The sequence below is a fragment of the Catharus ustulatus genome, chromosome 11 (genome assembly GCF_009819885.2).
Source record: "Catharus ustulatus isolate bCatUst1 chromosome 11, bCatUst1.pri.v2, whole genome shotgun sequence".
Taxonomy (NCBI): Eukaryota; Metazoa; Chordata; class Aves; order Passeriformes; family Turdidae; genus Catharus; species Catharus ustulatus.
The window spans coordinates 16,959,437-16,986,747 of record NC_046231.1 but is presented as its reverse complement, the minus strand read 5'-3'; the positions used below and the strand labels follow the sequence as shown (position 1 = coordinate 16,986,747).

General features: G+C 39.8%; 2 protein-coding genes across 7 annotated transcripts; both read right to left on the bottom strand.

Moving 5' to 3' along the window:
* Positions 1-743: 743 nt before the first annotated feature.
* On the bottom strand, positions 744-17,413 carry ATMIN (ATM interactor). Of its 5 annotated transcripts, XR_004418987.2 has the most exons (6): positions 17,185-17,413; positions 11,688-11,813; positions 10,530-10,729; positions 7,311-9,582; positions 4,695-4,728; positions 744-1,725 (listed from the first exon to the last, which is right to left on the bottom strand). XR_004418987.2 is itself a non-coding variant. In XM_033069359.2 (5 exons), the coding sequence occupies exons 1-4, from the start codon at positions 17,395-17,397 to the stop codon at positions 7,752-7,754; spliced, it is 2,370 nt and encodes a 789-aa protein (XP_032925250.1). In that variant the 5' UTR covers positions 17,398-17,413; the 3' UTR covers positions 2,295-7,390; positions 7,745-7,751. The 5 variants fall into 5 exon arrangements, 3 of the variants coding, with proteins under 3 accessions (XP_032925250.1, XP_032925251.1, XP_032925249.1); XR_004418986.2 differs by lacking the exon at positions 744-1,725 and having other exon boundaries at positions 2,295-4,728; XM_033069359.2 differs by lacking the exon at positions 744-1,725 and having other exon boundaries at positions 2,295-7,390; positions 7,745-9,582.
* A 2,471-nt stretch (positions 17,414-19,884) lies between these two features.
* CENPN (centromere protein N) lies at positions 19,885-26,598 on the bottom strand. 2 transcript variants are annotated; one of them, XM_033069867.1, is made up of 11 exons: positions 26,463-26,598; positions 26,103-26,292; positions 25,196-25,241; positions 24,588-24,644; positions 24,090-24,166; positions 22,882-23,058; positions 22,256-22,357; positions 21,638-21,695; positions 21,123-21,235; positions 20,395-20,518; positions 19,885-20,082 (listed from the first exon to the last, which is right to left on the bottom strand). In XM_033069867.1, the coding sequence occupies exons 2-11, from the start codon at positions 26,271-26,273 to the stop codon at positions 19,979-19,981; spliced, it is 1,029 nt and encodes a 342-aa protein (XP_032925758.1). In that variant the 5' UTR covers positions 26,274-26,292; positions 26,463-26,598; the 3' UTR covers positions 19,885-19,978. The 2 variants fall into 2 exon arrangements, with proteins under 2 accessions (XP_032925758.1, XP_032925757.1); XM_033069866.1 differs by having other exon boundaries at positions 26,103-26,598.
* Between the last annotated feature and the right edge of the window lie 713 nt (positions 26,599-27,311).

Below are 27,311 nucleotides of genomic sequence, written 5' to 3'. Positions count from 1 at the left end.
TCTCCCTATGGAAAAATACTTTCTAATCTGTTTTCCATATTTAGGTATAAAATGCAACCTCTACAAAACAAGCATCCTTCACAAATAGGATGTGCAAGCACCCTTCAGAAATAGCCCCAAGAAATTAATATATATTTGCATCAGTTTCATTTTCCACTAAATAGAAAATGAAAAATGCAAACATCTATCTCTCTCTAGCTGTAAAACTAGAAACATTTTTCAAAGACCAGAAGGAGATTTCTTCCATTCAGATAAGTGAAAATAATTCTGCTTCAGTGAGAAAGCTGAAAAATTAATGCATTACCAATTAAAAGTAAAGTCAAAGTTTGTTACACTAATTATAAGCTTCAGCCATTGCAGACAAACAGTTTTTTAAGACTACATTAAAAAAAAAAGTCCCAAGAAAACTATAAACATTATTTCCATGTTTTCCAGTGTTTCATGCCAGGTAAGAGTTTTGCTGTGTTTTTTGAAACTGTCAAATCAGACAGATTAGGTTTTGCTACAACCTGATATAAGAACATACACCACACCCACAGATTATTCTACAAGACCTGTAGCAGAAAGCCAGAAAAGCTGTAACCTAGAATATAAAGAAACAAATACACAACACTTCAGCCATCATAAGATTAATCAAGTTATGTGCTTTTGAACACACTAGGTTCTTCCAGCAGAGGAAACTGCAACTTCTTGTTTTTGTGTTCTCTCAAGAACAACACCATTCCTGTTCAAGGAAAGGAAATAAAGTTACAGGCTGGATCAGCCAGAAGTGCTTCCTCCATCCAAGGTGCCAAAACAAAACAAGTGAATTGCTGATAACAATGTAAAAATGCAATGATGGAACACCTGAAAGTTAAATCAACATTTTTCTCCTATTGTTTTAGGTCCAAACATCCAAAGGACTGATTCACTGTCAAATCCTGGAGCCAGAAAGAAAATCAGCCTCTAATGGCATTGTTCTGATGGAAAACAATCAGCTTGCCAGCATGCAATTTCTTCAAGTGAAGGAAATTCAGGAACTAAACCCAAACCAGTCAGGAACACTTTCACTGCCAGCAAAATTCTCAGCAACAGCAGGGAAGAAAGTAGTTTGAAAATACAGTAGTTGCAAATAGATGGTTCTTCCCTACCTCTGAACAGCCACTTTCTTCTCAGTCTGTACTCAATCAAGAGTTGGTTTTCCTGCCTTTTGGACTGTCTACCATTTGTAAAGTTTCCAGAGGTGCAGTCTGTCAAAATACCTGACTTTTGCCCGTAAGTCAAATCTTTTGTGAATGATGAAAAGCCTGAAGTAACAGCCTCATCTAGAGCAGAACCATCCCCACGATGGGAATATGTCTGTTACTCCCAGAAGGATCTTGCACATCTGACCATTCAATGATTTTTAACCCTCTGAACAGGAATTTACTTTCTAGATATGTATGACATCCTCCCTCCCCTGAATACCTCCCTTTCCCCTCTGGAAATACCTGAATGCTGCTTTTGGAGATGCTTACCTGGGACTGTGACAGGGCTGAACACAGCAGCCTCCTGCTGCCCATCAGGGAATGTTTCATTCAGGACTACAGCTGAAGGAACAGTGCAGATGAACCTTCAGTCACGAGGCTTCTGCTCATTTCACCTCCTCTGAACCACTCATGCAAGGCTTAAGAGGTAACAACAGAAATCAGCATTTCATATCCTCCAACTAACAGAAAATGGTGGGACCATCACTAAGCATGGGAACTGTATAGGAAGAAAAAGGACAGAGTATGAGACATACTCAAACCAAGCTACTCTAGGGTTTGGAGGTTTTTAAATATTTACAATAGCAAAAATGTTCTCTCAGTTATATAAAATACATTACAAAATCATAAGGTGTTAGAGAGAATAGGATACTTTGAAAACCAACCATTATAATACAGCTGAATTTCTACTTGGTGTTATGACACCAGAGGTCTTAAAAGCTACAGAAGGGGTGGATGGTAAGGCTGAGGAAGAAAGCAAAGGAGCCATGTCCTGAGAGTGTTGTAGAGGTGAGGCATCTGTCACAGAGCTGGAACTGCAGAGGTTTTCAAGGTAAAGATGACATTTTGCATGTGCTGAGGAGAGGTTTGAGACAGAGAACCTTTTTGCACCTCCAAAGATCAAGAACACAGTAAGATACATTTTGAAAACTTTTGAGTTGGTAGAGATTTTACAAAATAAAACCAAGATGTTCAGAAGCAACGGGTGGTACTTGCCAATAGGCACTGGATCCCCCACCCAGGCCTCTGCAGGCAGAGGTCATGGCCATTAAAACAGAAGGCAAAAAATGATTGAAGTTAACTTTATTCCAAAATATGTATAATTTACAGGACTGAATAAGTGCTTCATTTGTGAACAAAACATTTCAATACTTGTGAATAACTTACTAGTAGCTTTGTGTAACACTTCAGTTTCCAACAGAGGGAAATATGAAACAGTATTTTGGCACAAGGTTTTCTCTGCATGCAATAATGTAATTACAAGCTTCACAGTTACTAGGACAACATTCCTTCTTTGGGACTGTCACTTATAAAATAGGTCTAAGAAATGAATGCTTGATTTTGTCTGGTCACTGCAAGCTTACTGGCTTAAATAGCAAGAATTAAACATGAGTCTCTTTTGAAAACTAGGTTTGTCCACTAAATAAAAAAATACCACTAGTAATGAAAAGAAAAATATTTTAAGGACATTTCTCAGCCTTGCTGAGATGAATTCACACACGCTTTGGGAAAGACTCACCCATGAGATTTATTACTCATTCATTCCAAATAATTACAAATTTAAATGAGATTGTAATCAGATGTTGAAATCTTTAAGCTGTAAAGATATGGCCATCTTTCATATCTAGCTTTATCCCAGATGTACTTGCAAATGTCTGTAGATAGAGGTACTGTCAATCCAGCTCTGCATGCAGGTGCTTGAAACATGTAAAGCACTGGATGTTGCAAAATGTAGAGCTGACATCACCACAAGTCATCTATTATATGCCATTGCTAGTTGTTGAAGGTACTGTAAAGCATATGAAAAATGGTAACAAGTAAAGGGACTTCTGCTATTTAACTGGGTAGGTCCTTGAGGAGTTTGCACCGTTTCAGGCTGTCCAGTTACATTTTCAGTGAAGAGTCACACACACAAACACAAACATTCCCTCACCCTGACTGTGAGGCGGAGCACTGAGTTCTGTTCATTGCATAGCAATGGCACTTGAAACAAGAGAATTCAGTCGTGTTCAAAGCAGCAAGTCCTTCTTGCACACATTTAAGTTCACATCAACTCTTAAAAAACAACAACAAAAGAAACAGAAGATGCATGATTGCACCATGGTTTGCTACCATTAAACAGCCATATCCTCACAGTGTTCCTGTCATCAATGGCAGCCTGGTTACAGGAGGCCCATCCCACCAGGACACAAGCATAGCAGCACCTTAAACCAAACAGGAATGAAAAAGCTTGCAAGGCCCAGAACAATACCAACAATTTGGTGTGAATGTATTTTGAACAGTCAATGGTACACGTGAAGATTTAAAAAATCAGCATATGTCAGAAATATATTAAAGCAAAGGAAGTTGTACAACCTTAATGTTAAAGGCAAGTACATTTGGTTCACCTCTGAGCTGCCATTTCAGGAACATGTTCTTTTGCAAGTTGAGCACACTATGTTGATTCAGTATCAGTTCTAGTAAGATTCACTACATTTAAAAGGATATTAAACCCCCTCTAGCCCCTTAAACCCCCAATCCTGACAACTCTTACGTTTCTACCCAGCCTCACAAAAAAATCAATTCACATCTTAGCAGCATAAGGATTTAGAACAAGCAGAAGGCAGCCACCAGTTCTTTGTTCTGTTGCCCCTACAAAACTGGGGTACATATAATGAACAGGGAAATCCAGCCTCTTGTTTCCAACAGAAAGAAACTGTGTATTATGCCTTGAAATAAAAATTTCTAAGGAGTTAGTTACATACATTAAGGTACAGACACTGATCAAGTTGTTCAAAACTAAATGAGGTTTCACAAGGTTTCTTTTGCAGCTGTCCAATTTACAGCTGCAAGTATATGTACATTTTTTAATGCTTTCATATCCTTTGGAAGTGAGAATTTTCTAGACGCAAGCAGCTTCACATAACTAAGAATACCTAGCATTAGCAAACTCTGACTTAAAACTACCAATTCTTTTAGGCCAACACAAAGTTTTGGGGAGAACTCCCACCCTACCCACAGCAGAAAGTATTCACAGGTGTATTAGCAGAAATAGACACAAAAAAAGCTGTAAAAGGAAAAAACATCTACTGTCAGACAAACTTAGCATTCTGACAAATATGGAAGGCAACAAGACAGACCTTTCATTTTTCAGCTTATGCTCTCAGAGAATGCAAGTCCCAAACCTGCTGTTTCCTTTGTTCAACTCTTTATATATTAAAGAAAAGCACAAATGAAACTACTAAAGTACTAATTCAATTTTATAATAGTGTTACACAGGCATCCAGATCAAGATCCAGCAATCACAGCTTAACAGAATTAAGCAGGAAACACAAAGGGTAAGTACATGTAACATTAGTATCACTTCCAGATAAAAAAATTGGGCTAAGAGGCTACAGAGAATGTGATGTTAATTTCTGTATAGCAGCTCTAATGGCAAGAGGATATAAAAAAGAGTAAGATAGCAAGTCACTGCTGACCAATACTTACAATACAGTGCCTTGAAAATCAAATCAGAGACAAACTGCAGAAAAAGGGAGATAAGGATCATTTCAGTTCTACCCAGAAATAGTTGTGTCTGAAGTTTATTTTACAACAAAGGCAAAAATGGAAAATCAGCCTTTTTCAAGAATTTGTTTAAATGTGAAGAATTCCTAATATTCAGCAATAGTGTTTCAGATCAGGTTTCATGAATTTTTGTGTGGGATTCACCTAACTATGAAGTCTGGCTGCAGTCTCCACATTTTCAGAAAAAAATTAATAAATCCAAAGTGAGTGACGTATGCCAGACATACATGATCCAAACCTGTTTTTCATTTTTATGAACAATTTATGAAGAACCAAATTAGTGAAGACGTTAATTTTGGTCAGGAGTTAATTTTGTCTTTCCAAAGACAGTGCAGACAATTAATACGTTTCTTAATACTGCACTTTCAATAAATGACTTCATGTTGTAGTACTGTGTTCACAAATTAAAGTCCAAACTGTTTTAAACCAATGGAATGGAAAGGATTGTGATTTGCATGTTCTAATAAAACACACAAAGGTCAGAAATACTTTTAATTACAAAGTACAATAACTGGGTAATAATTACATTATATGATTTCATCCACACAAACTTTTGGATCTTTTCCTGACAGTCCCTGATGCTAAGAGCTTTGGCTTACACAGTAACATGACAATCATCACTCTAATTTAGTTTCAACTTTAAACCTCACTCATCTACAATTCAAACCCTCCAGTAATTCTGCTCCTCAGCACCCAAGATTCTTTCCCTTGCAGAGTAAAGACTGACTTTTTAAATTCAGAGGTAATGAATAGCTTCTATAGCTGTGGAAAACACCCTTTTTTCCAAACCAGGTTTATAGTAACTGCCTCTCTTTCACATCACAGCTTGCATATGGGAAACACAGAAATCAGTGTATGAAGAAGTGTTCTCTGGGATTCCAGCCAGGGGAAGAAAGGAGAAGGAAAAACACTTTAAAATATGAAGTTGCAACATTACTAGAAAGATATTGCAATAGAATGAATTAACCTGGTTTTGTTCTTTATCTATCTCTCAATTTCAAAGTAGGCAGGTAAATATGAGTCAGTCGTATCTTCACAAGAAAAAAAATTACAAGTGAGGCCTTCCTTTCTTAAATATATCCCACCCTTCAGATGAGAACTCTAGAGACACTGTGAAACCTGGGGGCATTCCCCACAGCTGTTACTTTCTCCTGAGGAACTGCAAGATTCCGTTCTGCAGTTTCTTCAGCAAGACTGGAAATGTCTGAAATCATACCTAGAAATGTTGAAAAATCAAACAGGCAACACAGATGGGGTTTCAGAAGGGACATATGAGTTTCAGGATTAATCTAAAGAGATTATTTCAGTAAAGGCAGAGACACTCACCATGACAATATAAAGAGTATTAGGAAAAGAGAAAGAAAAGGAAAAAAAAAAGGTATTGCTCATCTGCAACAAAAACAAGCTGGCTGCAATGGATGAGTAACTTCACTCCCACATCCTTAAATTGAGAATATGCAGCACAAAGCATAGGGAGTTCTCAAAACCTAAGGCTTGGACATACATTTGCTGCTGGGCTGCACAGAAATGCAGCCAATACCTCTCCTCTAACAATGGAGGAGTAAAGTCTATTACAGGCCCAGGAATTTGACATAGTTTTCCTTTAAAGTTACAGAAACTAAAACCTGTCCAGTACAAAACCAGAGACCTACATTTCACAGATATTATAGTAAGAGATAAAAATTACTTAAGGCCAAATTCCAACATACATTCACAACTGGCTTAATATAAATGAAAAATACTGCAAACAGTGGCATGAAGGGAACCTAAACACTAAAAAAAAAAAAACCCAAAGGTGTCAAGAGGTCATATGCTTCTTCTCTGAAAAATCAGTTTGACTATATTCAGGGAAACTGTGAAAGCTGCAGGAACTGAGGGCTGCAGATCAAAGTGCAAAAGCAGACAGAGCTGTTCTGGAAGGGCTTCTGTGAGCTGATCTCCCAGCTCTGCTGTATGGATTCCAATTGTTTTTGGAAGCAGGAAGTCCAAAAACAGAAGTCAAGGTGAGTGTTTTAAGGAATTTAATATCCCATTTTTAAAGATTTCTCTTTAAGGTAGTAAACCACTGTAACATTTCTCAGCTCGTATCTCAATAAAGCTAGGAGAATTTCAGCAAAACCAAATGATTCCAGTCTCTGAGGCACACACATTGTAACATTTGCATCTTACAGACAGAAATAATTTAAGCAAATCCCTTCTGAAGACTCTAAAAATGTTAGTCCCATTTATTACACTAGCTAAACTAATTTTCCCTACAATTACAAATTCCAAGTTCTTTTCCTACCTTCAAAGAGCATTGGTGCCACTCAGGGCAAAAAAAAAAATACTGCTTTCTACACACATTTTTAATAATAAATATTTTCAACAATTCAAGAATCTCTTATGTATCTAGTGTGTTGGACAGGTATTTGGAAAATGTCAGCTTATGCAGAAGAAAGAGCTGTGAAGGCATAAAGTAAAAGAAGACAATACGGCTGATTATGTTCATGCCGGATTTAAAATACAAGCTACTAAAAAAAGTAAACAGAAGTAGCTTACACTAATAGAATCCTCCCCCGTAAGTTCAGGGAAGCATCTCAATTGAACAGGTCAGGGTTTTGGTCCAGCACATTGGAACCCTGCATGTAAGCCAGGAATAGAGAGAGATATAGAGAACAACTTTAAAAGTTCTTCCACTTAGATGAAAGCAGTAACAGCTTCATAAAGAAGTTTGAGGAAAAAAACATAGGCACCACATAATTTTTTAAGGTTCAAATGTACATTAACATGTTACAGCCCCCCCCTTTCCCCTCTATTTATACACACATTGTTTATGTGAAGTTACATATTCATAGAGTACCTTCAGCATGAAAAGTCTCTTAGGTCAACTGCTCATGACAAGTACATTCAATAATGCTAAGTGGATCAATTGGTAAAGCCATCTCTCCCACCCCAATAAGTTAAATTCAAACCACAGGAAACAGTTATATTACGTAGCACTCAGTGGCTGGGCTTGTCAGAGCTCTGGAACAAGGAGCACAGCTCTTCACAGGTCTGTGTTTCTACTGAACTGAACTGGGACTCCATTGTATTCCAGGCTAAGTCAGCCAGAAGGAAGTCATCCATTGCTGTCTGTGTTTCGTTGCTGGTAAGGAATAAACTCCCCAGGTTCTCAAAGCAGCTATCCATAGTCTGTGTCTCAGCACTACTGAGCTGGACTTTGCTTTCGATATTCTGAGTAGGTGTATTTTTAGTAGCCATATATACTTCTGTCTGGGTTTCTGTATCAGATGAGTCAGTGCTCATTGAGAAACTGGACTGTTTCAGAATACTTCCTAAAGGCAGATGGGTAGTACTGTCCAAAAAGAAATTCAAGTCTGTCTGTGTCTGTGTGTCAAACATCTCCAAACCTAAGAAGTTAGAATTGCCTCGGCAATTATATGATTGGGTGGCACTATCTGAAAATAAGAAATCAGTCTGAGTTTCAATGTCCAGTGACTCCAAAACTGGCTCAGAGTTCAGGGTACCAAGCTCACTCTCTTCAGTCTGAGTTTGGATGTTGGATGCTGAAAAGAACTCTTCAATGTCGAAGTCTATCCCTGTGCTCTGTGATGGGCCAGACGGAAGATGCGTGTCAGCATTAGAACTTGTCTCAGACAAAAGGCCACGATTATCCAGTGTCTGGCCAGACATGTTTCCTGAAAAGATGTTTTCCAGATCACTTAGCAGGTCCATTGTCTGGGTTTGATTATCTGTTGTATTTTGAGGTGGAAGAATATTAGTCTGTGTATTGAAGCTGATAAGGGATTCAGACTTAACCGCATCCTGATTCAGGCTCTTGCAACTACTTCTTTGCAGCAAAGTTTGATCTATATTTGCAGGCATTAAATTGTTTTCTGGAAGGTCAATGTGAGTAGATACATTATATGATGAAGGAACATTGTCAAAAATGTCACTGCACATTACAGCCTGGTCCATCTGTACCCTTCCATCAATACAGTCTTGTGTCCTACTGGTTTGAGTCTCTCTGGAAATGCCACACGTTGGGAAACAGCCCTGACTGAAAGCATCAGTCTGAGCAGCGATGGATGAAGTCAGTTTGGAAGCAGGCAGCAGTGTCTGTGTCTGTACACTGATGGGTAGTGAAACCTGGGAACTGAATGACAGATCTGTCTGAGAACAAGAGGACACAGAAGAATTAGGAGTCCAGGCTGCAGCTGGTACAAAGCTCTGTGAGATATAAGATAAGTCAGTCTGTATATTTATTGAAGAAATTTTGCTCTTGTGACAAACATTCCCCAGCTCTTGCCCTGTGTTATTTGATGTAACCTTGTCCAATTCAACTTGCACACCAGTACTTACTGGTTCACGATCACCAGAAGCTGTCACTTTTGAAACAGGCATACTGTCTTTAAATACAAGTGTTTCTGCCTCCAGGGCTGGAATCAGAATTCCTATAGATTGAGGCAATAAATGAACAGTACTTACAACTGAACCTTGATTATCAACAGCCACTACAGCAGGTTTGACAGAAGAGTCTGTTGCAGATACATACACAGGCAAGTGAGCAACCTGCATTACTGGAACTTTAACCAAAGCCACCTTGGGCTTGGGTAAAAGCATCTTTGGTGCACATTTTGGCTGCATTTGGTTCGTGAAATTAGAACTGCAGGAGCCTTCAAGAGAGGCCACTACTTTCACTTCAGAGGACTCCAGTTCCTGAGTGCCAGGAGCAGTACTGTGTGTATTGCTGAATGCTTCATTTGCTTTCTCTGCCAGCTGCTGATTATGTACGGAGGACTCCATTTTCCTTTTCTTACTAGGAGGATCCCTGTGAACAGGAGATCAATAATTTATACTTCTTTCAAACACAGAACATCTGCCTTCCGTTCTTTTGAGTCACTGCATTGCAAATACAAACTGAAGTCACAGATGAGGTTGGATATGAGAAGACAATTAATCCAGATCAAAACATAAATAGACTCCATGAAGTTCAATTTTGTTAAATGTCATTCCTTGTTCTCTCATTTTAAGAAAGAATAAACACTACCCCTTATGGAGACCTATTTCCAAATGGATGTGCAAGTTTATATAATTTCTTCCCCACTGTACATTAAACACTCTGATTTGAAGATTTTTAATATGTTATTTTGACACTGACTCAGACTGAGCATTGAAGGTACAAAGCTCTTAAAATATATGTACAGGTAATGGTGTCTCATGGAAATGGAAGATACAAATTCTTCACACAAAACTTAAATTTTGCAGCAGCTGAACCTCAAAGACAGGCTAGGCCTCAGAAAGTAGATTGCCCTTTATTAAATATATGTACATATTAAAACTATAAATCTAAACATGCAGAGAGAGGTGGTAAAAAATACATCCACCAACAATTGCAACAATGACTAGACTGTACAAGAAATAACCTGAACTACATTCCACACCTCAGTTACCAGTTATAAACATTTCCAAATCATCTCTACTCTCACAGAACTGTAAAAGCAGATGCAACAAGAACCACCAGCATTTATGCCAAGCACTGCAGTGTCATCAGTACTTTTTGTTTTCTATGTAGGGAAACCAGATCTTACTGATTAGACGATCACCACTGCCTTCAACAAAACAGAAACTCCTAAAAGCAACAAAGAAACTGCAAACTGCTTTTCAGCTAAAACAACATGATCCTATTTAATCAACAAAAAGGAGACAAAAAGGCAGCACATGAGACACACAGGACTTAATGATGAATGTATCATTACTTCACTGCTCCACTTTTACCTGTGTTCTGCAGGAATTTCATGGCCAGTTCTGTAAATGTGAGACAGTAATGCTGTTCTGCTGGCATAAGGGCACCCACAAGTACACTGGAAAGTCTTGCCACAGACCTCTATATGCCGTTTCAAATACCATTCTGTGCCATAGGAGTTACTACATTTATCACATTTGTGCTTCTTTTCAGCATGCATTTTCATAAAGTGCTAGAATACACAAGGGAAAGTAAACATTAGCTTTCAGTGAAGATTGAAAAAAGAAAATCATGGTTAGGGGAGAAAATATCTGCAATTTTTTAGTTGCTAAGTAGCGCTGAAGTGTGGCATTAATTGTTTTTTTAAAGCGTTACTACAAATAAGTTTAAAGAAGTCAATAGAGAGAACACGAAGTTTGCAAATCTGCTGATGCTACAAGCATCTTAAAAACACAGATAAACATTTACCTATTCTAATGCCATTGAAGGTTTCCTGTGGACATCAATAAATCTATAGATCAACCTTGCCACAAGAGCACAGTAAGTCTATGCTGCAACATGTGCACACTCCTGAAGATCTACAACTGAGCAAACAATCTTAAGTTGTGCAGGTCAACACCAGAACAAACATCAGAATTTCTCCTTCTCATTTATGGCACCAAGGGCTTGCCACTCAGCTCCTACAGGGTCCCCGTCTCAGCACAGGTAACCAACTGCAGCACAGTGCTCTTGGTGCTCACTAATGCAGAAACAAATCTTGTATGTTTTCTTAAACAGGTTAACTAGAAAACAAATGCATTTTGATACCAAAGCAGAGAAAAGCTCTTAAACCTTGACCACTTGAAAAAGCAGTTAAAAGCATCAGCCACAGTTTAAACCTTCATCAGTTGCTACTGTGACTTTCCCCCCCCACCTCTTTAATCTTACTCCATCTATTGAATTTGTGGGGAGAGGCTCTGATCTAGTTTAGAAGAACATGACATCTGTCTGATCAGAAGGCTCAAGTCTTCTAATATCAACATGCAAACATGCAAACTCATGAATCACATGTGCACTTGGAGCTGCTGCATACAGTTCTCTAATTCCTGCCTATGTGCTGAGAGATTATGCTCATATCCATATGCAAAAGTGCACACTTGGAGTAGAGACAAGACTAAATCAGTGTGAAATACTTCAGGAAACAGGAATACCTGTTTTACAAGAGAAAATTGGGAAAATGGTCTGTTTGGTCCTCTAGGGCAGCCTTCAATAGGACAGCAGTAGAATTTCTGTGAAGTTTTCAAACCCTTCCTTATTGGTGCATTAAGTTTTCCATCCTGAAAAAGAACCAGTTGAGAAGTTGACAATTCTACAAGTCTGCATATTCAAGACAATATTCAGAATACACATCAACTATGCCTCATTGAGTTTACACATCTCAATGAGTTGGAGGCACTTTCCTATTTGAAAGTTCAAAGGGAGTTTTTTCCCTGTGTGGATGCCACTTTGCAAAGATCCCATCAAAATTACCAGGTGCAATTACAACAAGCTCTATGGAGTAGTGGTACTCTACTATTTACTTTTACCAAGACACTCCTGTCCCATGTTTCCTGTTATTTGAGCAAAAAAAAAAAAAAAGTCCATACAGATACTACCCTGACTGCTGATTCAATGTGGTTTTACTTGTTAGCAGCACAGTATGTGAAGCTCCATTAAGATTAGTCACTGAAACACAACACTTCCTTGATACTGGAAGCACTGTTAGCACTATTCAGAGTTTACTTGTAATAAAATGAAAAATGCCAAGTATGCTCTGACACTTGATTTAGATAATAAACCAAATTTCACTGAAGTCTATGAAACAACTGGTATGCTAATTCTGACTCTCCAAACACTAAATGACCAATCTATCCAGGCTTTCCATGGGAGCTATCTCACTGACCCTCACAAACACACAGAAGAAAGCAATACAACTTGCTCAAAGATGACCTCATAACTACACATAAGAAGGACACTGTGCAGATTGTTCAACCACATAGAACCCCTTCCTACTGAGGATACAGGCATGGAAACCAGACAAGACATATACCTCTAGACATACCCTATCTGAAAGGGTCTCAGTGGAAGCATCAGGCATCTGTATATAAGCAAAAAAAGTGAACTATTTAAAATCTGATGCTCAGAGTAGCTGTGAGCTACTTCCATCCTGAGACTGAATCAGAGGCCAAACAGTCTCTAGAGTCTGGAGTTACAGAGTTACTGTAGTCCATGGTGGCATCCCCAAGATTATTTTTCAGGTAAGAAATGGGACCATGCCCTGTTTGAATTCTGCACCTGATTTTCCTTAGCATGAAGACAGCGAGCACAGTCAGTAGTGGAAGGCTGATTTCACACCAGACACTCCCTAACTACCTCTCTGGGCAGATCTCCAGCTGGTTGTGTTTACACAGGTTACACCAAACACAGAGAATGTACAAAGCACAACAGTCTCCTCCCAGTATGAAGCAAACAAAGCATGTACCTCAGCTGCCAGGGCCCAAAGGGCTTCACTGCTCACACCCCCACTTCTTACCCACCTGCAGTTACTCACAACCCAACAATGCTGTCCTCAGCCACTCATGCCTTGCTTTTGAAGTCCTCATTTACACCTCAGGAAGCTGGGGAGGGGGATATTTCAATGATTTTGTTTTCTCTCAAATCATCTCTTAAGCTAAGATACTTTGTAAAATGTAATCCCTTCAAGCAATATTTCAGTTATATTTCCACACACTACTACTTGCTGACATTGCCACAAGTTCATTTTTATTAATGACATACCAGACTCAAGCAACATTTAGAGCCTCTTGACCAAAATGATCAACCACCACACCTAGAAAACCTGGAATAAGTCTCTAAAAAGGGAGTTTTCATGTAACATTCTAACCTTCCAAGTACCTTTATGCACAGCAGTTTTCCCTGTGGACAGCCCATTCATAAACAGGCCTGTTCTATCTCTGCTAAATCATCACTGTGACTATTGTACTTCCCAGAGCCACTGCCCTAAACAGGAACATGACACAAAGAAATCTAGCTGTTCCAGCCCCAATTCCACTTTTTAACCCTGACTTCACAGAAAACATTTTCATCACATGTCAAAGTCCTCAGGAGAAAAGATGATCTGTCTCTAAGTCAAAGCTATGCTTGGCCTCTCCCACTGCAGATGATACCAATAAGCTGAGTAACAAGCAATTAGGGTTATTTATTCCTAAATAAAGGTTATTAAGTGTATTATATTTAACATCAGAACCCAACAACTAACAGGGCAATATGGGAACCATGTCAGCCACTTAACAGGTAGACCACAGTAAAATTATTTATAACTACTGAAATACTAAGGTATAGAATAATACCAAGGGTTTAAAAGCTTTAGAGACACCAGTAAGATGCTTTTTTACCAGCTGGAACATAGCCTTTAGAGACCACAACGCATTAGTTGTGACAAGCTGAGAGATACTCTACACATACAAGATACTGTATATGGACAGTAATATTGTTTTGACTTATCTCAAGTCCTCCAGACTCTAATCTTGCATCTTCTCAAAGCCCACCTGGCCAGTCCTGTTTCAGACATCCTCACAGCTCCCTTCCTTACCTATCTGATCTTATGTCCCATGTTTCTACAACATTCACCCACCAAAATTATTGGTAGATATTGGTCCAACAAATTTCTCCCAATGCAGACACTTGCACTGTAAGGAACATTGACGTGGCTTGTGACAACAACTCAGAAAACAGAATTAACAGTCCTTGCTACAGACTTAGTCAAGGTGAACTTAGTGACGTCTTGCTTTGCTGCCCCAGAAAGGCTTACTCCAAAGGATTAATTTTAAATTATGTTGCAGTAGACTGTAGTCAACTATATAAAACATGGGGGGGTTTGCAGCAGAAGCTCAGTCATTTCTTTACTAAATAGGACATGGAAAGAAATGCATTTATTCTTATTATTATTGTGGTAGTGCAGTATTTGAGTAACATACCCCAAGGGGATGCTATCTTTTTCAGCTCACACTGGCTACAGCCTCTCTGTTATCAAAGGAACCCACAGAATCCTCTCCTTTACATGAACTCTTCTAGATTCATCTTAAAGTACATAGAAGTAGTTTCCCTTCTTCCCATAAAATAATACAGAAAAAAGACCAAAACATTAAAATAAAAATTTCAAGTCATATTAAGTGTCTATTTTTATCATCTGCTCTCATTTTTTTCCTCTGTCAAGAAGCCCATAAATAAAAATTTATATATCGACACTTTTTATCTTCCTTTTTTAGGCCAAACAAGCCAAATTCTTCTAATTTCCCTTTGTCAGAAACACTTGCCATTCATCACCCTTAGCAGTTATTTTCTACACATCTTCTGGGTTTATTTAAACTTATTTGAATCAGATTCTTATCCTACTGACATAGAATATCCCCCTGCCATATTTTAGGATTGTCCTTCTCACAGCAGCTTTACCATAAATGCTCATTTGTGTACGACCAAATTGTTTTGCAAGTGTTTCCCACCTCAGATTATTTCTGTTACAAATCAGAGCTGATCAAACTGTTCGCACTTCACAAGACTAAAATGTACTGCTGCACTTGAGTCTGTTTTTACAGGCTAATCTCCATGTAAATGTCCTTCCTTTGCCACCGCAATCCCTCATGGGTTTTGGTACCAAAACATCCTACTGGTGCTACTTTTATTAATGAAAATCAACCAACTCATTCTCCTTTCTCTTCAGGAGTACTATGTTCTCTCCTTCCCCAACAGCTTCTTACCATCTCATTTGCAAAGTTGCCTCTCCACTAATTTTCTATTTCACTAATAAATGCAATCTACTAAATTCTTTTTATCTGGGGAATCAGCTACCTCTTAAAAGGGAATAATACTAAGATTAAAATATTTAACCTCTCTTAAGCCTCAACAGTATTTTAGTCTCAATTACAATGCCCTTGAAACAAATCAAGAAGTTTCTGAAAATCTGCATCCATCCACTTTTCAGTATTTATTCCAAGCTATCTCAAGATTCAGTAATTAGGTGCATGGAGTATGCTGTAATTCTACAAGGCACTGGTGGCTAATATCAAGTTGGGTGAGAAAGCAGCATTTCCTCACCCATTGTACCCTAAATTTTGTAACTCACCAGCGGCAGTGCACGCTCAGAGCATCAGCTCACAACCAAAATTACTCTGCTGACCTGAAAGAACACTTTGAACTTCTGCTGTACCTCCCCCCACACCAACATGTGAGATCTAACACCTGACACACAGTAAAGTAGTTGTGCATATAGGAAATGAAATTAAACCATCCCAGAGACAGGAGACAGCAAGTAAACTTGACAGTGTTTGCTTTTGTTCCTCACCAACGAGCACGTGTGACCCACACTTGACTCTCTCTGGAGCCATTTCACAAAACAGGGATGTTTATTGTTCACCCACTGACGCTGCACTTTCAGAATGCAGCTATGAATGCTGCACTTGAAGTTTTCCAGGAATACAATTTGTCCTTGCACACTTGGCATTATGATTTTGGGAAAAACAAAGATATCTCTCCAAAAGGCCCACTCTCAATGTGTGCCTGCTGAACTGTGGTTCTCCTCCCCCCTAGCACATGCTTAGCTCAGGAGTATTATGGAAATGAGGGCTTGTTTCCAAAATGGCATCCATCTGTTTTGCTGGGTTTTTTTAGCTCAGACATTTAAAAAAAACCAAACAAAACCCCAGCATAACAGCCCTCGGTGTTGGGATGGAGATGGTTTGCCAGCTGATAAGGTTAGGAAATGCTGCATGTTTGCACAGCACCTCACAAGTGGGGCTTTAAAGTCTTACTGCAGAAAGATTGGTGATAAGCAAGTAAAACAACAGAAGCTGAGTCCCAAAGAACTCTTAGCTACCGTGGTATGTTTACAAAAATGTGCAAAATTGGTTATTTCTGTAAGTAATTTTAGAGGAATCCTCAACACAACTGGTCAGCCCATCCCCACACAGACTTGTGTATTTATACATGGACCTGCAGGGACCTTTCACAAAGGGATATTTAAACAAGAGACAATGACAAACACTTCATTATTCCCATCCGGAATCACAGAATGGTTTGGGTTGGACGGGGACCTTGAACACCATCTTGTTCCATCCCCATGCCATGGGCAGGGTCACCTTCCACCATCCCAGGCTGCTCCAAGCCCGTCCAACCTGGCCTTGGACATTTCCAGAGATGGGGCAGCCACAGCTTCGGTGGAGAATCTGTGCCAGGGCCTTCCCACCCTCACACTGCAGAACTTCTTCCTAATACCCAACCTAAACCTACTCTCTTTCATTTGAACCCACTGCCCTTGTCCTGCCACTCCAGACTCTTGTCCCCATCCTTCCTGCGAGTTCCCTTCAGGTACTAGAAGGCCTCAATTAGGTCACCCCACAACACCCCCTTTTCTAGGCTGAACAATCCCAATTGTCTCAGAATCTCTCGGAAGAATCCCAATTCTTCTCAGGGTGAGGAATCACGCCCCCGCTCAGTCTCACTACGAACCAAACCCCAGCACAGCCAACACCGCAGCCGCCCCCCGGCCCCGGACCCGAGCCGGCCGCAGGCCCCGGGGCGGAACACGGCGCTGCGCCACGGCAGAGCCCCGCAACCACGGGGAGGGGCCGAGCGGGACGGGGCGGCGGGGCCGGCCCGGCCTCACGGCGGTACCTGGAGCGGGTGCGCCTTGCTGAGGTGCATGTTGAGGGCCGGGCTGTTGGGCAGCACCTTCCCGCAGCCGGGCACGGTGCACAGGATGTTGGTCCGCACTTGGGACAGCTCTGTCACCGAGGGCCGTACCAGCTCCCCGGCGGGCGGCACGTCCCTCACGGGCGCGGGGGGCCGCCCCAAGCCCCCGCCACGCCGCCCGGCCGCCGCCGCCATGTTGCTGTCAGCTGCTCGGGCCCCGCTCCGCTTCCGGGGGCGGCGGCCAATCGGCGGCGGGGGCGCTGAATATTCATGAGGCACGTGGCGCGGCCCCGCCCCCGCCCGCCAGCGCCCCGCGGCGGCGGCTGCGAGCGGTGCGGCCGAGCGCGGGCCCGTGCGCGCTCCCGCGGCACAAAGCGCGCACACCGCGCACCGGGAGCACCGGGACACGCGGGGGGAGCGGCGAGTGGCGGCCCGGGCACGGCCCCCACCCCTGCACACCGCTCGGGCGGCTCCGCTGCACGGCTCGGGGGCTGCGGTTATCGTGCTGCAGCGGAAAGTGGAGAGGCAGGCACTGACTGATCAGTGCCGGGACACGAGGGAATGGCCCAGCTCTGGCGGGACAGTGAGGCTGGGTATTAGGAAAAGGTTCTTCACCCAGAGTGTAGTCGAATATAAGACAAGGCTCCCCTGGGAAGTGGCCACAGCAGCAGCCTGACAGCACTCCAGGAGCATCTGGAAAACATTCTTAGTCACAGGTTGGGATTTGACTTGTGGGTCCCTTTCCAACTCAGAATATTCCATTATTTCCTGATACTGGATTCACCAACACAATGCACAGATTTTTCCCCTACAGCTGGTCAGGTTAAGGGAAGAGATGAACACCATTTATTGGTAAGAGTTATGCCATAGGTGTATCCCCAGGATGTGTGCTCCTCCTGCAGCCCCTCTGCCCTCAGCTGCAGGTGTTCTGCTGCTTGGGGTCAGCACAGAATAGTTTGCATTGAAAGGGACCTTAAAACATCTTTTGTTCCAACCCCAATCTTCCAACTTGCTGGAAGAGACCAACTGGAATGGGGAAGACAAGACTGGTCTCCACACTGCCCCTTTGCCTTACCTTCTCCTCACCTCCTCGATGGGGACACCTGCTCGGCAAGAAGGAACCCCAAAGTTGCAGATGTTTCCTGACAAGTTAATAAATGCTCACCTCCTTGCCTGGAAATGCTGTGCAGTTCCTGGAATATCCCTGCTTACAGAAGGTTAGAGATAAAACATCTCTGAAAATCAGAGATACCAAACAGGGGATGTTAAAAGGGGGATGCAGACTGTCTTTCCCAGAAACAAGAGGCAGTAGGCCAGGCACTCACTGTGTTCTAGAGCACTTGGGAACTTTATGGTAAATCACTGCCATCTCAGGCATTTAGGTTATTTGGGAAAGCACATTATGAAGAACAAGTTGCACAGAGCTAAATGCATGCTGGAATCTTAATGGATCTGAATCCTGGAAGTATGGTGACATGTTAAGAGCCAACTCTTAATGTCTATCACACCAAACCTGGAATTCTTCCAGAATCCTAACATTATGTTAAGTATTTTGTCAAATCAACATTTAAATCACACAGGTGGAATTCCTAAAATCCATACCACTTGCAGATAGTCCCAAATCTCTTTTCATGTATGAGTTATAGAGGTGCTGAAAACCAAAACAAACCAAAAATCAGTATATGATAAGTAACATTTTCAAGTCAGGCCAAACAAACTTTTATGAGAAGACTTAATTTACAGTCTAAAAAACATGCCCTACAACCTCTGAAAATACAACTGCTTCTGCACACTGAGATATTGAAAGTATATTGTAATTCTACATACATCAAGTACACACAAAATAATCCAGATAACAGAATTAAAAATAAAAACTTTTACATTTTAAATGAATCTTCAGATCAAATCAATCTCAAAAAACAAAGTGGGAAATATCTATACAATTACCAATGCTTACCAACTGTAAAGAACTCCAATGCAAAGCATTAGTGACTGTTGCCATGTTGACATCATAATCATCGTCCCCAAGCAAAAAAAACAGTAGCAATGGGCAAGGATTTCAGAAGGATCAAATATTGAGATATTCTAAAACATATCTTCCTCAAAAGAAAATATTGCCTCTTCCAATGTATTCTTCCAACATAAAATCTCATAAGGCAACATTAATAGCAACAGGCAGATTTTCAAGTATTTGTTACTGGCTGTTGCCCTTGGTGAGAAAGACTTTGGAAACTGAATTAATACTTCCTAAAGCTGGATGGAAGCTTCTCACTGACATCTATATCCCAAAAGTCCCTTCTCTCCCATGTCCTGAAACAGTCTCAGAATACAATTCATCTACTTAGATAAAAACATGCCTGAGCTGCAGCCAGGGAGCCCCACCATGTGAATGGGACTGTTTCCCCTGGTCCAAACAGGGCAGGTGTTCTGTCCAAAATATGAAAGGAGTATTGCAGCCACCTACAGCTATGATAGCAAACTGAATAGCTACAGCTATTATTGTGTCTTTATTGACTTCACAAATACTATTAAAAGTACAGTTAAAAGCATTCATCACAATTAAATTTAAAATAACCACAGTCTCTGTTTAAATTTGCAACTAGCTTTTTTTTGTTAGTTAAGGCTAACTTCTGTAGAAGACAACTGTGGAAAAATAATTAATGAGCCATAATTTGGAGAAAACTTAAAAGCATAAGCTATTTTTGAAAGCTTATGATGATTTAGATTAATACCAGTAATAAATAAGTTGCATAATTCTCTATGAATCAGTTTTAAATTAAGGGCTTACAAAGCTTTCTTTTTTCTCTCTAATTTTAAAATAATTTCTAGCTTTATGTGTTATGCATGTAAGGAGTGGTGAAAGTGGTGCATCAGCCATACCTGGGGGGAGAGAGAGAGAGAGAGAAATAATTGCAGCTATACTCAACTATTATTTACCTTTCATAACTGTTAGCAAAACTGAAAAAAAACCTAAACCACTAAAACAAACCACAGCTTGAATATCCATGTACAAACCAGTAATTCTAAGAATAAATTGTTTGGTATTTAGACATAAGTTTTTAAAGTGGTAACATTTTTTATTCCACTGCGTCATGAAGTTGTTTCCTTATGCAAGATACAAGCAGATGTAAGATGACAAAAATATGTAAAACTCTGGAATTTCCCTCAATTTTACAGAGTTGGAACACTTACCTAGTGGTGCTAAGGATTTCAGTGATTCTAAAAGATGTGGACTAGAAAACTTGACCAAACATCTGAATGGTTCTTTTTTATCCAAAACATCCATTTTAGGATCACTTTTAAACATCGTGTCAAGCTGTTAACACAAAATTTAACCAGTGAGTATAAGCAATGAATATATTTTTATTTATATGTTATTACATGTAAACATTTAAATAGTACTGTTTCCAATTTGTAATGACAACATAATTCCAGCTGGAGCAATGTTGTAGTAAAATCTGAGGGTGCCACCGTGTGGCAGAGTTTTCTGCTGAAAGCAAGAGGCAGCTTGTTCAGTAATACTGTAAATCATTAAATATTTCTTAGAATTTTCAATTTATCTGTTCATGCAATAAAACCTCTGCATCATCAAGAAGTCAGTTATGATGTCATACACAGCATAAGATTTGCATGTACTTAAAATAATCCTGATTCCTCATGCTCCAATGCACTGCTAGTCTAAGTCCAGTCTATTACAAAAACAGGTTGAAATGCTGAGTTCACAAGGCTGAAAGACTGAAACGTGATCTAAAACTCTGACCAAATTTCACTCTATTTCTTACAGAGATCTTTAACTCATTTATTTAAAATGTCCTCCCTAAAATTTAAAAAGCCCCATAATATTTCTTAAATTTGAAATTTAATCTAACTATCATTACACTAAAATTAGAACCCCAAATCAAATTGGTTGCTTTTCCTACCCTGTATTGTGCAAATTCGAGTTTTGGTTGGGGACCACAACCAAAACTTTCCTGGTTCAGTCTGTGGATTCTTTCTTTCACACTTCTGTTTTCATGAACTATCCTTCTATCTGCTGCAAGGGAAAAGAAAACACAAAGACAAGGTTGTCAGCTTCTGTAATACTGGTTTTCTGATCAGATTATCCCAATGAAAATTTGTATATAATAGTTTTCATGAATTCATTGCACTCTTTTTTTTGGATAAGGTAGTTGTCTCTATATTATTTATATTTTCAGTTCTTACCAAGAGAAAAACACAAGCTAATGTGAGATGCTGGGCATTGAGTGGATCTGGTTTCCTTGTCCAGTGCCACTCATGGGAAATACTGACCTCTCCCATTGCCAGCCAGTATTAAGGCACCAGGGCTGGATTATATAATGGGAGTGGAGCATATGTACATTCCCTTTCATCAATCTCTTTTCACAAGCCAGCAGGAATGACGTTTAAACTGGCTTTATATTTCAAATATACAAACCATTTTCTGCTTCTACATTCCATCCTTGCACAGGTTTTGGAGAGTAAGTTTGGAAGTTCTAAATGGAGAGAGAGAGGAAAAAATATTTTAGTTCAGTTATACTTTTAGAATGTCTAGCTGAAAAATACTTTAATATATTTCCTTTTATTTCTCATTCTGGAAGAATGATCTTCCAAATTTTGACTGTTATTAGAAGTCTGGAAGCCAACCTAATTTTGAAAAAGAATGCCTGTCTTAGGATATTTGTGAACATTTCCCTATTTACAAATTTTACCTGGATGAGCAGACTAAGCACCCATTCCAACAGCCTTCAACTGATGGCTTTAGGAAGCCTAATGAAAGGATGCTAAAAAAGGTTAGGAGTGAATTGTTCATATAACTTTTAGTCTGAGTTTAGCCATCAGGAATTACAATAATAGAGAGTACGTGGGATACTAAATAATTTCATCCCCATTGCAATGTTACCTTCATGAAAGGCTGTCGACCTCAGTAGTTCAATATTATTTTAACTTGATGGTCTCTTGGAAAAGGTGAATTTTCCCCCTTGCTAGGGGGTGAGAACTAGGCCTGAAACAAAAAGCAAGACTTATCTTAGGATTTACTTGTGAAGTGGCTCACCTGGCTATATCTTTTAAACACAATATCTTTAAGGGAGTTTAAAGAATGACTTCGAAGCTCCATTTCACGGATGTCACGGTAATTGGAGGCAACAATCAGGGCCTTTAAATAAAAATTGAAATTGTTTTAACAGCAGTCTTAATCATCACTGTGTTTGTAATATGTAAGAAACATAGCATCTCTAGACATTGTGGTGTTTTTGTTTCAAGGTAAGCATCTGCCCTTTAACTAGGATTTTCATATATGAGAAAATGTTGCAGCGATTGTTATACAGCTCAGGTTAATATTTAAAAGCATTCACAGTATTAATAAGCTAAGTCCCATACCTTAACAGTGTTGATCTAATAGTCTTCAACTCTCGAAGAGACAATTTAATGGAATACTGTCCATGACTTGGATAAGAAATTAAATTCAGGATCAGTAAACAGAATAAAATGAATTTATTCACAATGCACCAAAGATTTGGGGGTTGCCCCATTTTTATCATGAGCTAAGGAGAAAAAAACCACCGTAGTTTAGCAAATTATGTTAAGTGAGGTATCTTTACCAATCCTCTTAAAAGCTAACCCAATTATAGCTCTATATGACTGTGGGGAAATCAGGGTCTGAGCAGTTTTATTCTGTACCTGACACAGTAGAGGCAAGTTGCTCTTCAGCACTGAGGCAGAGATGAAGACATAGGGAGTCTGTGAATGGTACACAACATAGCTGGGTTTGTACTGGTTTGGTTTTTTATGTGGTGTTCCCCAGGCAACTCTAATCCAGATTGCATTATCCTCATATTCCTTAAAGGTGATGGTGACCTGATAGAAAAAGAAAAGTTTTGATTTACCAACACATTTAGGTATCCATAAAGATTGTCTTATCTCTTAACATCTCTGTTTACGAGACCCAAACATAATTTAGTACCACTGCTTGAAAAAGAAAAAACCCCACTAAGTGTTGTAAGGATTGTATTTAAATAAAATTTCCACACAAAAACAATAACCTCACAAGCTGGGATAAAAAGAAGAATCACCTTTCAAATTCTAATATTGCTTTTCTTCCTGTCAATATACATTTTTTTCTGCAGGTTAAAAATAGAAAATAGCTTATTATAAAAGCACTGATCTCTTTTTTGGGGAAAACAACACAAAGATGTCTGTTTGGATGGAGGGCTAGTGGCAATAATTCCAATATGCCCATTTTTGGAGAAACTAAACCTTTGATCAACTTGTAATATTTATTACTGCTCAAGAATACACAATCAAAAGTCTGAACATCCCCTTTTCTATTCTTGTTGATTTGCTCCTTGTGTACTTCTTTTTACCTCGACTCATGTAGGTAGACTTTAAAAAAACCCACCAACAACAAAACCCCCAAAAGATTCCAAAACCTTAAAAGGGAGTGATGTGAACAGCAGCTGATGGGCTGTGAGTATGATTTGGATTTGTTGCCCTCTCCTGTTGTGAGTGGGATACCCCTGGGTGTCAGGCAGTGACACAGCTGATCAGCCAGAGGCATTTTCTATTCCCTTGTCCAAATGAAGCTGGTGAGCTAAAGCAACTAAAGGCTACTGCAAATTGGACAAAGATTTGATAAAAACCCACCAGCATGCTGCCTTTCTTGAAGCCAGTCACATTTTAAGACAAACTTACATTTTATTTCCTTCCAGCATAATTGTGAATTTGCTAAAACTGACATGCAATACATTTTTCCTATTTCACATGCAGTCCCTATCATTCCCAAATGAATAATTCCATTTAATTCTTGACTCAAACTATAAGGAACATTTATGAAAACAACATATTGACACCAGAGCCACAAAGCAAATTTAGAATAGATTTATTCTTACATTTTTCAAGGCTGACCGAATTCTTCCTTTAAACTTCTTTTTGAAATCTGCTATGTCAAAATATTCCTCTTCTTCTCCTGTTATTAAGACAAAAAAAACCCAACCAGAAATAAGATTTATGGGTACAAAAAGTAGTTTAGAGATTTTTTAGTTTTGCTGAAACAAAATTAAACAGAAAAAGTTGAAGTTGCATAACCTTATACTAAAAGCTGTATTTAATTCTGGCACTTATTATTGCTATACAGAGTAAAGATTAATATTGAATTAGTTTAATTACTAAGGTGTAATAATTGCTTGAGAAGTTAGTGGAAAGTATTCTGAAAACATTAAAGATAATCTCCACTGAAAAATCCCTAGTAGGCTGCAGGAACATGTTAAAAATCTCTCCACAGAGAAAATCCAGAGGAGACTACATTTGTGGTTAAAATGTAGGATATGAGGCAGCACAGCACTAAGTTGCTGAGAATTGTGGAATTACAGCAACAAAAGATATTTTACCTGATTTTTTCATCTGGTAAACACTCCACATTCTTTTGTTTTGGTAGATGTGGTTGTCTAAGAAAAAATAGGAGTTGCTCAATAACAATGTATATCAAACAGGAATTAAGGAACAAAGAATTTCACAATACTTTTATAGGCAGGTTACTTTAAAAAGTATTACATCTGATAATGCAATATAATGTATTAACATTCTTAAGCTACCACTCATAGCAATAATAAAAGCAATTTTTTTTTTTTATTAGAAGAGATGTAAAGTACTTTTGTAATTTGGTGAGCACCTAATAAAGGGCATCCCTGGGGTTCAGTGTTTAAGGAAGGGTTTTACCTACACTGCTCAATATAAGACATGTAGACTGTTAGAAAAAAATCTTGAGATTTAAACTATTGTCTAATCAAGTTGTGAATTGATATTTGAGTTAGGAGTTAAATACTTTTGTTGATCTTGAGCTTTTTGTAAAAGAGGTCACATCCAATAAGATTCATCTAAAATGTGATGTGCTTACCCCAAATGCATCTCCACCCCACAAGAGCGATCACTATGTAATTAGGGGCATTATGAACTTATTAGAAAAAATAAATGTAATTTAAATCCACTGTTTACTTACAAATTATGTCTAAAGCTGCTGCTTGCTTTATGCCTGCAGAATTTTCCTAGAAAGAACAAGAGTGCATGGTGAGCTACAGGTCCAGAAAGCCTGATCCCACTGCTTATCAAGTGAAAAATAATCTCATTATTGGTAGTTTAAGGGACATGGCCTTGAAGCCCACAGCATGTTGTACACTCTGTTTCAAAGGCACCACACCCGGTCCCAGGTTTTGAGAAATCAATAACAAAAACTATTTCAGCAAGGATTAAATGTTCCTCTGCAGAGGCAGCAAGAGGAATACAATCCTTACAGTGTGATGTACAAAGAATTAGAAAGAAAGTTAATGAGTATTTATGACAATGCAACAGTATTTCACTGTTCACTGTTTCAACTAGTATTTCACTGTCAGGAGTTTTAACATGTTGGTTATTGCTTGTTTATGCTCCACAGCATTAGAAGGTTTTTGAGAAACTGCATGACACAATTTGTTACAGATTCTGGCTAAGGAAAGTGAAAAGAAATACAACAACATTAAAACTCTGAAAGATATGAACTAGTGCGATCATTACCCATACTAAATAGCTTTAAATCAAGCCTTTGTAATGAGTGGACATCTCAATCAATGCCTTAATTTTACAATTTAGAAATACTCACATTTTTTAAAGGTTTAACATATTGTGCTTTTATCTACCACATGTAACTTAGAGCTCAAAACATAGATTTGCATACTTAGTATAGGTCTGTTCTACACAGATCCTATAGATCAGACAAAATCAATGGTGTTACCCACTCAGCTTTACATTTTCCAGACTACTAAGTGCCATTTGAGGCTGTGTTGTGGCCAAAGATTACTGTTTCAAGTTTTTTCATTATGCTTCTCATGCATCCTATATGTCACTGACATTTTTTGAAGCAGAGGATTTACCTCACAGAGTTGAACAACTTCTTGAGAAATGTTGTCCTTTTGCTGGTGGAAATTTAGAGTCTGCAGTTGTGCTTCAGAGAGAAAGCCCCATTTTTGCAGCATCATTTTGATTTCATCCCTCGGCATTTTTAGCACAGTTCTTCGGATGTACTCAGCCACAGTTTCATCCATGATGGAACCACCAGGAAAGCTGAAAGGTTGAAGAAAGTAAGACCAAGCCACAGGCAGGTTCAGGGGACTTGCTCCCTTCCAAGGTATAAAGAGCTGCACCTCGGTGCTGGCTGACATCAATGTCAGTCCTAAGTGTGACACTACTACAGATTTAGACAGTGGCAAGTTAAAATGCATGCAGTAACTTACACAGACACTGAATCATGGAAACACCCTGAGTTGGAAAGGATCCACAAGATCAGAGTCTGCTGCCATCTGGGTGTTGCTTGGGGTGATAGCAGGTAAAGCAGCAGGAAGGGCCTTTGCAGGGGTGTCACAGAGATATTTATTCCTGCCACACATTCGTATATAGGCTAGGGTTCAGAGCAAAGGCCTGATCTGAGGGTCTGGGTTAAGCACATGGGATGAGCAGGGCGGGGGAAGAAGCATCAGAGACCAATTACCAGGAGACATGGGGGTGTCACAAGGGTGGGATTAGGGCAGGGGGCCAACGGGGAAACAGGGTGGGAGTGACCAAAGACTGAGGGACAGGGAGAGGGGGCACGGCCTGACCAGAGAACAGAACAGGGGTTGCTATGAAAGAAGACTCTTATGTCTCTGATTGGGGAGAGCCTTTTAGGGTCTCCACGAGTCCAACTCCCAGCCCCATGCAGGACACCCCAAGAATTCCACCAGGTGCCCGAGTGTGTCTTCCAAACACTTCTTGAGCTCTGTCAGGCTTGGTGCTGTGGACACTGCTCTGAGGAGCCTGCTCCAGTGCCCTCACTGGATGAAAAACCTTTTCCTGATTAAACCTCCCTTGACAGAGCTTCATGCCATTCCCTGGAATCCTGTCACTGGTCATCAGAGATCACTGCCAGCCCCTCCACTTCCCCTCACTGCGCTGAGTTCCCCCCTCAGTCTCCCGTTCTTCAAGTGAAACAGACCAACTCACGTCACGCCCTTAGAAGTCTCCCTTACTGACCGAGGCCTGATGCGAGCAGAGGGATGGGGTGCGGGGTGCTGCCCAGGGCTGTTGCTATCCGTGCGCTCCGATGA

What these genes read in the sequence shown, in the direction of transcription:
- ATMIN (XM_033069358.2), bottom strand. Translation starts at nt 17,397, where the DNA reads ATGGCGGCGGCGGCCGGGCGGCGTGGCGGGGGCTTGGGGCGGCCCCCC. An exon ending in GCAAGGCGCACCCGCTCCAG is followed by an intron (nt 11,814 to 17,184) that starts GTACCGCCGTGA and finishes GTTCTTTTTCAG; the next exon opens with GATGGAAAACTTAATGCACC. An exon ending in GAAATTCCTGCAGAACACAG is followed by an intron (nt 9,583 to 10,529) that starts GTAAAAGTGGAG and finishes TCCTGTTCACAG; the next exon opens with GGATCCTCCTAGTAAGAAAA.
- CENPN (XM_033069866.1), bottom strand. Translation starts at nt 26,450, where the DNA reads ATGCATTTTAACTTGCCACTGTCTAAATCTGTAGTAGTGTCACACTTA. An exon ending in AGCAGCTTTAGACATAATTT is followed by an intron (nt 24,645 to 25,195) that starts GTAAGTAAACAG and finishes ATTTTTTCTTAG; the next exon opens with ACAACCACATCTACCAAAAC. An exon ending in TGTTTAAAAGATATAGCCAG is followed by an intron (nt 21,696 to 22,255) that starts GTGAGCCACTTC and finishes CTCTCCATTTAG; the next exon opens with AACTTCCAAACTTACTCTCC.